At 39.5% G+C, this 11,385-nt stretch overlaps 1 protein-coding gene across 1 annotated transcript in view; it reads left to right on the forward strand.

The window, feature by feature from the left end:
- The window catches only part of LOC140529922 (calcium-activated chloride channel regulator 1-like), a 45,191-nt gene extending 36,344 nt beyond the window's left edge, over positions 1–8,847 (forward strand). The window contains 4 exon segments of the mRNA XM_072648963.1: positions 1,508–1,775; positions 2,607–2,777; positions 4,838–5,074; positions 8,085–8,847. Coding sequence (XP_072505064.1) covers positions 1,508–1,775; positions 2,607–2,777; positions 4,838–5,074; positions 8,085–8,455 — 1,047 coding nt within the window. The 3' untranslated portion in view covers positions 8,456–8,847.
- Positions 8,848–11,385: the final 2,538 nt, after the last annotated feature.

Consider the following 11,385-nt stretch of genomic DNA (forward strand, 5'->3'; position numbering starts at 1 on the left):
AAGAGTCTCTAACTCCTGCCTAGGCAGCCAGTGTCCAGTATGGCTACTGAGGGTGATAACACAAAAGACGCTAAAAACTCATGGGATCATAGAATTGTTTGGAAGGGGTGTCAAAGGTCATCAAGTCCAACCCCTTCTTTACGAATAAAGAAATTGAGTCATAAAAAGGTTAAGTGACTGCCCAGGGTCACACAGACAGCAGATAGTAGAGCCAGTGTGAAAACAGATGTTTTCTCTCTAAATCCAACTTTCTACAGGGGCCTGTGAACAAAAAAGAGAAACAGAACCCACTCAGAGAGCCCTCAGAAGGGGCTGAATTTAGGGGTGCTGTCAGGGGAGGGCTCTGTCATTCTGAGGAGTGCCCATTTCCATAGAATGTGCCATGAATTCCCCAAGACTCCTTGTGCCACTCTGGTATTTCTCTGCTCCTTCAAGAGGGCAAGATAGTGGAGAGAGACGGAGACAGATAGAGAGAGGGAGAAGGGGAAGGGAGAGGAGGAGGAGGAGGAGGAGGAGGAGGAGGAGGAGGAGGAGGAGGAGAAAACAAGAGAAAGAGAATAAGCAGCAGTAGCAGCAACACTGGTCTGAGAGCCAGGAAATTCCACCTCTGATACCTTCTGTCTGTGAAGCCCTGGGCAAATCACTGATCCTCTTAGAGCATAAGGCAGCTCTCCAAATTAGAGAGAGGGTGCCTATCTACAGTGGCAGAGGGAGTTTCTTCCCCTGAAAGTTTCCTTTGTCACCCCTATTTCAAAAGGTAAACATACCAAGCAAACTCTTTCTCATAGGGCCCCATACTGACCCAGTAACTCACTGAACAAGTTGGATCCTGTACAAGACTATGTGAACTGTCATATTCTTTCCCCAAGGAACCCACAGGACTAGTAAATCTCTCTTTAAAAGATCTGATACCTGAAATGAGAATCTTTTGAATTGGGGTTCCCTGCAAGATAACTTCTCAAACAAATGTTGCCCATGAAGCCTCCCCTGTCTGGTGAGAAGGCTAGGTGCCCAGGCCATACTTCCCAGAGACCCCACTCCATCTCCCAGACAGAAGGCTGGAGTTCAAGAACAGTGTCTTAATCTCCCCTTTTAGGATACATGAAGTCATAAACAGCTCACCATGGCCTTCTACTGTCGGTCTCTGTCTTCTGCTTCTGGGGAGGGAAATATGGAGATGTAGAAATTTCCTCCTCCCATGCCCCTTGTGCTCTGGAAAGGGAAGAGAAAATAATGAAAAGAGAGAGCTGGAGAGAAAGAGAACAAGAAGTTAAAACAAGAGGCTTTCTTTTATGAGCCACTGATGGGGAGCCTGATTTTTTTTTTCCAGCATCCTTCAGTTGCCTTTTATCAGGATCCTGGTAAACTCTTCCATCATAGGTCATGTAAAAATGATGAATGGTCCTCAAATTGCCAAAGGTTTTTAACCAAAAGGGGGGAAAACAAAGGACAAAAAGTGTTCAAACTTTTAAAATAAATGTATGGAATATTTCATTTTGATTTTCAGACAGGAAATTGGATTTACAAACTTCAAAATGAAAATAGCCTTCAAACCCTAACACTGACTGTGACCACTCGAGCAAAAAGTCCTGCAGTCCTCCCTGTGATTGCAACTGTGCATGTGAACCAAAGTACAGGCCATTTTCCTAGTCCAATGACTGTTTACGCTCAAGTGAGTCAAGGATTTTTGCCTGTTCTTGGAGCTAAGGTGACAGCAGTTATAGAAACAGAGCACGGATCACAAGAGACCTTGGCGCTTTGGGACAACGGAGCAGGTAACAGCAATCCTAGTTAAACTGCTACAGGATTTTGCAAAACTATGCTATTTTCCCAACTTCTTTGACTTGGATTTTCTATGTAGCTAATAGAGAATGTGTCAATCTGTGGGGTATGGGAAAAAGACTGAGAGTCAGGTAACCTGGCTTCCAGCTCCAGCATGGGTACTAACTAGTCATGTGATCTTGGGCAGCTTCCTAAATATCTTTGAGCCTCAGTTTCCTCATCTGTAAAATAAGGATCAAATTGTGTGACCTCTAAATTCCAAAGCTAAAGTTCTAAAATATTAGTCTTATTTTTCAGTAACGTATTTAAACTTCTTTTCTTTAGAGCTGGACAAAACTTGGATTCAGGTATAAATGCATTTTTAAAAATCTAATGAATAACTATTTTTTCAAGGAACTTCAAACTGAAAAATCATTTTATCTTAATTGAGAGGCAGAGTGGAATTATGCATAGTGAATTGAACTGGTATGAGGATGGAACTGGGTTCAGATCCTGCTGCCAATTCTTGCAAGCCATGTGACCCCGGGTAAATCAGTTAGACCCTCTGTGTCTCCATTTTCTCTTTTTGTCAAATGGGGATGACACTATCTGCAGTGCCCACCTCAGAGGATTACTGTGAAGCTCACAGGAGATAATAGATGGAAAATGTTCTCTAAGTGTCACTTATGTGCAATGAATGCCCCAGCTCCTGATATGCTTTCTATAGTTATGTTAAAGCAGTAGCTTAATGGCATTGCTCTCGGTCTCTCAGTCATTGACACTACTCCTGCCCACAAACAGAAGGCATTTTCCCTTGGTTTTAATCTTCACTTTACTCTCTCCAGGTGCTGATACCGTGAAGAATGATGGCATCTACTCAAGGTATTTCACAAGCTATCATGAAAATGGCAGATACAGTTTAAAAGTGCTAGTCCAGGCAAGAAACAATACAGTCAGGCTAAGCATGAGATCACCCCAGAGCCGAGCGATGTATGTACCAGGCTACGTGGACCATGGTGAGCAGCCTAGAACCCATCCTCCCCCGACCTTTGCCCCTTCCACCCCATGTCCCCTGCCGGACCTTGGTCCAAATCAAGGCCTCAGCACTCTCTAACCTGGGAGTCTTCCGGGAAGGTATTTGATGTACTTGGGCATCAGTCCCTTCTTGGGTGATAACAGCGAGGCCTCGACCTATTCTACTACAGTTTTGGACACACTTTTGCTGGTTTTGATATGGTTTGGTTTTGGGGATTCTTTTTTGGGGGGGTTGTTTGTTTTTGCCTCCAGCTCTCATTGCTGAGCATTTCTAGGCAAAGTCACAAAATTATACTGTTTGCATCCTTTGCAAACAAACCTAAAAGTGTCACATAAATGATATTGTTATTTTTGTTGTCATCGTGATCATTGGTTTTTCCTGGGCCTAGAGAACAGAACTAGAAGCAAGGAGTAGGAAATTCCAGAGGCAGGGCCTCTCCATGCTTATAAATGCCTGATTTTAAGAACCTCTGTGTGAAAAAAGAGGCTGGTGCCCTCAACTGGCATCAATTGCTGTCTCACTATAGCCACAGCTTGACTGCCTTGCTTCTCTGATTATAGTAACATAGGGAATAAATATCTGATGAATAAATGAATGAATATAAAAAAAGAAATATAGTATCTGATTAGATTAAGAATGTGTGAGAATTGATAGAATATACATTATTTGTTCTGGTAAACCTGATTATATATTTATATAATTATAAAATATAAATTATTCAATTATCTATATAGTATGGCATACTAATAGAGCTTCCTGGTTAGAGACAGCATGGTGCAATGGGAAAATGCCCTTAGACTTAATATCAAAAGACCTGAGTTCCTGAGACAGCTTGGGATAGTGGATAGGACATGGGACTTGGAATCAGGAAGCCTCCATTCCAAATCCTGCCTCAGACCTCATCTGTGAAATGGGGATGTTGGACTTGATGGCTCCTAAGATTCCTTAAAGATCTAAATTTGTGATCTGCTACCTGGTTTAATAAGTCCTTATTAAATCATTTAACTTATCTGCCTGAGTTTACTCTAGATTAAAATAAAGATAATATTTTAATTGCCTTGTTTCATAGAAGTGTTGTAAAGTTAAAAGTTATAAAAGTTGTAAAAGTTAAAAGTAAAAAACATTTTGTAAGCCATAAACATCAGCTATTGTTTATGGCTAGATCCATGTCTATATTTATATCTGTATTGGGTCTATCAGCACATCTATGTACTCCCTTTGTCCATATGTGCATAATATGTAATGGATTCCTCCCACTTTATCTTACTATCATAGTTAAAAAGAAAAATTCAAACTTGGCAGATTACACAAAGCTGTGAGTCTTTTTGTTCCTAATAGTAGTTGATTCAATTAAATTCAACATTCATTATTGTTCACATCATTTATAAACATTTATTATTTACTTGCTTTGAAAAATAGCTATTTATCAATTCAAAATACAAACTAATTTAATTCTCTATGTTTCTGAAGAGCATTCTCTGTATCAAAAGTAAATGTCTGGCCAAGTGTGGTGATACACACCTCTAATTCTGACTACTGGGGAAGCTAAGGCCTGTGGATCAGTTGAGTTTGGTAGTTCTGAGATGTGCTAGGACTAAAGCCAGTTAGGTGTCTTCACAGTCTGAGACCAGTATCATGAGCCTTTCTGGGAACAGAGGGCTGCCACACTCTCCCTAAGGAGGCATGAACCAGCCGGAGTCCAACCAAGGCGGGTCTAAGGCAGCCATTCCAGTCAGCAGCAAGGTCAGACAAATGAGTGGTCCTAAATTTCCAGCTAGGGGCCAAATAGGGTTAGACCTTGTCTCAAAAAAAACAAAATAAAAGGTAAATGCCTACATTTATCATCTCTATGATACAATTTTTTTGATACAATATTTATGTATTTATGTATACTACATGTGTTTATATACAGTATATACTGAATTTATGTTTATATACTGTCTATAAGATTTTGTAAACTACAGAATAGGTTTTTTAATTCACATAAAGAGAAGGAAAACTTTTGTTCCCGCATTGAAAGAGAATAACTTTTTTTGAAAGGTAAAATTACACTGAACCCACCAAGACCTGAAGTCAAAGACAAGGAAATAGAGGTGAAGATAGAAGATTTCAGCAGAGTAGCCTCTGGAGACTCATTTTTAATAAGAGGAGTCCCTTCTGGGCCCCTCCCGGATAAGTTCCCACCAGGTAAAATTACTGATCTGAAGGCTAAGTTCCAAGCAGACCACATTGTTCTCTCATGGACAGCTCCTGGGAATGACTTTGATAAAGGAAAAGGTAAGACTGAAAGTCTATTTTAAACTCTCCCCAATAGGATCCCAATGGTTATCCCGTCATTTGCTAAGAACCCTCTAGTGACCCAAGGCAAAAGGTACTCTTAAAAAAGCTAGTAAATATACTTAATATTTATCTATCTCCTTCTCCCAGAAGAGACTTTTTTAAAAGGATTTTGTACATGAAGTAACAGCCATTCTGTAACACAAGGAGAAGTTTAGAGTGCATAACCAGAAACTGAGGCCACTCACTCACCCGTGTATAAGTATTCCTACAGGCTACATATTGACTCAGAAAACTGCAAATTAACATTACCTATGTTCTATTATATTTTTAAGTTGTTAACTATCTCCCAATTATGTTTTAATTTGGCTCAGGCCCCACTGAAGTGTTGTGGCCAGTGATGAGGCCAGCAGATGCTTGTTTGACACTTCTGTCTCGGACTATAAATTGCAGAGCTAGTGTCTACCTGCTTTGGAAGAAGAATTTTCTTCCTGGAAATTCCCCATTCTGCTGAAATCGCAGGTCCAGTCCTGATCCCTATTTCATACCCAGCATTGTACTGGGTGCTTGAGAAAGGCAACTCAGGCAAACTCTGGCTTAGTAAAAGAATACCAGACTTAGAGTCTGGGAGATCTGGGTTTGAGAACTAGTTTGTAGCTGAGTGACTTTGGGCAAGTCACTGTATATCCCTGAGTGTCAGACCCCTCATCTATAAAATGGAAGTCACAGTACTTATGCTGCATACTTCTCAAAGTAGATGGGAGGATCCAATGAGATGATGCCTGTAAAACTTTTGTAAGCTATGAAAAGGCATGTCTATGTACTACTGGCATTACAGAAATCATGGTACCCAGGCTCTGCCCTCAAGGAGCCTATAATGAGCACACACAGAATGAGGAGAGAATGATTCATTTAAGTCTAAGCTGAGTGATACTCCAGAGAGGGAGATCAGTGTGGTCAGGAATCAGCAGAGTCGTGGAGAGGGTGGAAGAATGGGAATGGAGGCTTATTCACAGGAAAGTTAAGAATAGATAAATACCCCTGATCAGAGCAGGAGGTACTTACTAAGTAATGGTCACTGTGGAGAGCCTGGAAAGCAAGCAGAAGGCTTATAAGTTGTAAATCCAATAAATCAATAAATAAAAGGAGCCAGTCCTTTACAGCCATTCAAAACTTTAAGGATTTTCTGGAATATAGAATTTATTTATAGAAACAACTTTACAATTTGAAAAGTAAAGCAATTAAGCTCCGTCCCAGAAAACAAGAGTCTATTAACTATAATTTCAAAGAGTATGTCTGTTATCAGAGGCTGGCAATTTATGCACAGCCCAGGTGAACAGCAAGGTACTTAAAAAATAATTAACACCAATGGAGCTCCCAGAATCCTGTGTTTCCCTACCTCTTCTTCTTCCCTCTTTTTGTGTTCTTGTTAATGTATCTACCTCACTTCTCTCTCCCCATACCTATCTCAACTTCTGACTCCCTCTTCCTTGGTCTTTTCTCTGCCTCATTCTCTTTCAATCTGGTTCTCTCTCCCTGTCTTTCTTTTTCTCTCCTCTCCCTCTGCCTCTCCCCCTTCTTTCTCATATACTGCTTTTCTCTCCTTCCTCCAAATAACTCTCTTTCCCTTAATTGGTCAAAGAATAACATTTCTAACTAATTGAACAAAACTATACTTCCTATTTTTAATTCCAGGAGTGGGTGAAAATTATGTTTTCTATTTCTTTCTCCAAAGAAACAACCTTGTAGATTAAGTTGCTTTTTACTTGCGTATGAACCTTGATAATTTTCTTTCTATAGGTTTTAGATGGGGGTGGGATGGGAGAAAGCCTTCCCTACCCGCTTTGCTACACCTAAAGACAATCAATTCATAAATTATTGAAGCTGTCAGTAATCTTAATGATGATCCATTCCAACTCCCTCATCTTATAGATGGGAAATTGAGGCTAGAAAACGTGAAGTGACTTACTCTATTTCATATGGAATATAGATTTGTTTGGAAGAACAATCTATCTAGGAAATTCCTGAACTATAATGTTAATAGCAGAGATTTTAAAGTCGCACCAGAGCATTTCAGGCTGGGCATACGGTACCTTCCCCACTACGCAGCTCCACACATTTGATGCATCATTTATTCAGATCAGTATAATTATATGAGCATACAGATGTAGCCCTTCTAAGCTCTGAGAATCCTTATCTCACCTCCCACTCTGAGTCCATACCGTGAGTAAGGCTTTATCTCCCCTGCAGAATTCTAGGGTTCAAACCCCACCTCAGACACTCTTTAGTTTTATGACACTGGGTAAGTCACTTAACCTCTTTCTGCCTTCATTTCCTTGCCTATAAAATGAGAAAAATAAGGCACCAATTTACCACTTATAGCACCATTTACCAATTTCACTGGTAAATGAAATAACATATTATTTAACATTTGGTAAATGAAATGACATATGTAATAAAGCACTTTATATGTACTAGCTGTTAAATGAGATTATGTACATATAAAAAGTACTTTACCAGTGTCTAGCCTAGTGGCTGTCACATAGTAGGCAGTTATTAAATGCTCGAATATTGGTTGATTGATTGATGATTGTATTCAGCACTATAGCTATAAGTAGGCATGTTCCATCAGGGCTTTGTCTAAAGGCAGTGAAAGTTAGAGTGTACTAATAACACTTGAACTTCTTCAATAGATAGAAACAACTGTGCTTGGACTATAATTAGTTTTTTTTAAAAAGTTAAAATAGAAAGTGATGAGGCAGGCTTCCTTTCCACCCCACTCCCTTATCCCACCAGTGAGTTACCACCTGCCTTGCCCCATTCTGTCCCCTCCCCAGCAAAGGCCAGAGAAAGAGCCTCTCTGTCCATAGTGGACCACTGCCTTTTCCCTGCATTGTCTACACACATTCACTGGAGTTTATCTTAAAAGTTTATTTGAAGGCTCCTTTAATGCTGTTTGCATAACTATTTGTGGTTCTGGGCAGTACTAAAAGTGTCTGCTTTTTTCCAGCTGATCACTATAAAATAAGAATGAGTGGAAATTCCATGCAGCTCCGACATCACTTTGATAAAGCTACGCCAGTGAACACTTCTGGTCTGATGCCCAAGGAGGCCAACTCCAAGGAAACCTTTAAGTTTAAACCAGAAACTTTGAAAATAAAAAATGGCACCAAAGTCTACATTGCAATCCAGGCTGTGGATCATGTCAGTCTCACCTCAGAAATCTCGAATATAGCGCAAGCAGTTAAGTTTATCCCTCCTTCTCCAGAACCCAGTACTGGTACTCCCTGTCCTAGCAACGACAGCATCCGCTACAGCATTAACGTTGCTACAGTAATTTGGGCAGTCGTTGGAGTAGCTGCAGCTACAACTATATTTTAATCAGGAACGTGTGTCGAACTGAAATTGAATGTTTAATCAATAGCAATTAAAAGTTAATTTCATTTGGAAACCTCCTTTAAAGTTAAAGTAAATTGCCTCCCGCTTTGTCCCAATATTCTCCATAGTCTATCCAAAGTGACTACATCAGTACTGTACATTTCTTAAGTATTGATATTAACAAATATTGACTCACATATCTACACATCAACCAAAATAAGAGCTGTATCATTCAATAATGCATTTTCAGTTTTTGGGAAGAGAACATATGTTTCCATATGGGTTATTTTAGCTTTGTTTCCAAAACATGTCAAATATGGATCAGCTCTACAACAAAGAAAGTAGTAAAAGAATTAATCCAAGTAAAATAAAGGGGAACTGTAAGCCTTGAACAATCTTAATGTGTTGGTGGCATTATTTGTGGTATTATTTCTACTTACTAAATAGGTATGTCTATGGTCTATATAGATATCTATATCTATATATAGATATGTCTATACAGATATCTGCGTGAATATCTATAGATATGTATATGTGTATATATAGAGATATATATGTATATATCTAATTCCTATGGTCTATATACATGTCTATAGTAAATATAGATATCTACATAGATATCTATAGATATGCACATGTATACATATCTATAGATATGTCTAATTCCTGTGGTGTATATAGATATCTATCTTTGATGTGTCTATATAGATATCTATAGATAAGGAGAGAGAGAGAGAAAGAGAGAGAGAAATATGTCTAATTCCTGTGGTCTATATAGATAACAGGGGCATATAAGTGGTTTTAGACAAGAACTAAGCAGATGTATAGCTTTAGGTATGGAAGAAACTACAATTACGTGTCTGTGATCAATCACTTGATAAACACTTATTAAGCATCTACTCCATGCCAGGCACTGTGTGCTGAATCCAAGAGGAAGAAATTTAATAGTGATAAATCAAAAGTTCTACATGGATTAGGAAGTCAATAACACAAGTTCAAGATGGAGAAGATGTGACTAACAAACAATTTGTACAAAAAATTCTGGGAGCTTGAAGTTCAGTGTTAGATAGATTCTTAGGCCTCATTGCTAGAAAGGTAATGTCCCAGACAAGAGAGGTGACTGTCCCACCCACGAGTTCCTCCTGGCCCCTCCTGCCTTCATCCCCTTTTACACCCTCTACCTGACTTTTCTGGCTTCAGTCATGGCTCCTCTGGGCCCCTTATTTCCTCCTCTTCCCCCTCCCCCCTTCACTTTTTGGTTTCCTTTTTGTGTTGTCTCCCCCACTAACAGCTTCCTAAGGACAAGAACACTCTCTGTTTTGCTTACATTTGTATCCCTATCCCTCATTACGGTACCCAGTACATAATGAGCCCTCAATAAATTCTTGTTTCCATCCTTTGTCCTCTGGCCTGGTCGGGCCACACCTGAAGCATTATGATCAACCTTGGGCAGCTCGTTTTAGGAAGGATGTTGACAAACTGGAGCCTGTCCAGAGAAGAGTCATCAGGGGAACTGGAGACCGGGTCATACAAAAGGCAATAGAAGGAAGCCTCTAGCTCCTAGTACCTCCCCCAACCCCCACAAAAACTCTCTTTATTATTTTGTATGTACTTATGGTATCCCAAAGTCATGGTGCAGTTTAGTAGTTATTTTAATCATTAAATTATTAGAACCTTTTTTAAATAGCCATTAAAGCATAAAACTGCACAAAGACTTTTAGGACATTTTATATATACATTCTGGGACAGCTAGGTGACAGTGGATAGAGCTGAGGGCTTGGAGTCAGGAAGATACTGCTTCTTGAGTTCAAATCCAGCCTCAGACACTTGCTAGCTGTGTGACCCAGGGCAAGTCACTTATCCCTGGTTGCCTCAAGTTTCCATGCTATAAAATGAGCTGGAAAGGAAATGGCAAACCACTCAGTACTTTTGCCAAGAAAATCCCAAATGGGGTCACAAAGTTAGACATGACTGAACAACATGTGTATATGCCATATCCTTCTATAAATTCCTTGAGAGCAAGGACTCTCATTTTTGTCTTTGTATCTCCAGTCACTAACACAGTGAGTAGCATGTAGTAGCCATTTAATGAATGCTTATTGATTTGGCTAAGGAGGGTAGACATTGAGTTGGGCCTTGAAAAAGTTGAGTCAAGGGAACAGGAAAGGGAAGCATTGAGGTGGGAGAAATGACATTTACAGTTACTAGGAATTAAGAGGAATCTCTGGTGTTCAACAGACAATAAGGAAAGAAATCCAATCTACAGTGAGATGGTCCCATGAGGGAATAGTGAAGCAAGGGGCTGGTTGTACAAGGTGACTTGTAGGAAAGGGTAGAAGGGATAGGAAAGGGTGTCGATGATGTTTTTTATCAGAGGGGAGTCGCAATATTGGTTTTAGTTTTGTTTGTGGTGAGATTGGGGAAAATGAGAGTATGGCAATAATCCAGGCATGAGGCATTGATGGCCTTGGCTACTGTTACCCCAGTAGAAAGAGAAAGAATGAATATCTAAAACCAAAAGTCAGCCTCCTATGTAATGAGGATACACAAGAACCTGTTCCAATAAATATGGAAGTGAAGCAAGGATACTCACTCTCCCCATTATTATTTGACAAAGTTCTATATATGTTAGCAGTAGCAGTATCATAAGAGAAAGAAATTAAAGGTATAATGACAGACAAATAGGAGATAAAACTATCCCTATTTGCTAATGATCTGGTAGTTTACTTGAAAGGTGCTGGGAATGAATAAAGATACTAATTGAGACAACTGATAGCTTCAGCAAAATTAGAGGCTACAAGATAAATCCTCAAAAGTCAACTGCATTTCTATGAAATAACAAAATCCAAGAAGCAGTAATAGAAAGGGAAATGTCATTCCAAGTAACCATAAAATGCATAAACTCTCTGGGGATATATCTATCAAAGCAAGCA

This window comes from Notamacropus eugenii, chromosome 2 (assembly GCF_028372415.1).
Source record: "Notamacropus eugenii isolate mMacEug1 chromosome 2, mMacEug1.pri_v2, whole genome shotgun sequence".
In the NCBI taxonomy this organism is placed as follows: domain Eukaryota; kingdom Metazoa; phylum Chordata; class Mammalia; order Diprotodontia; family Macropodidae; genus Notamacropus; species Notamacropus eugenii.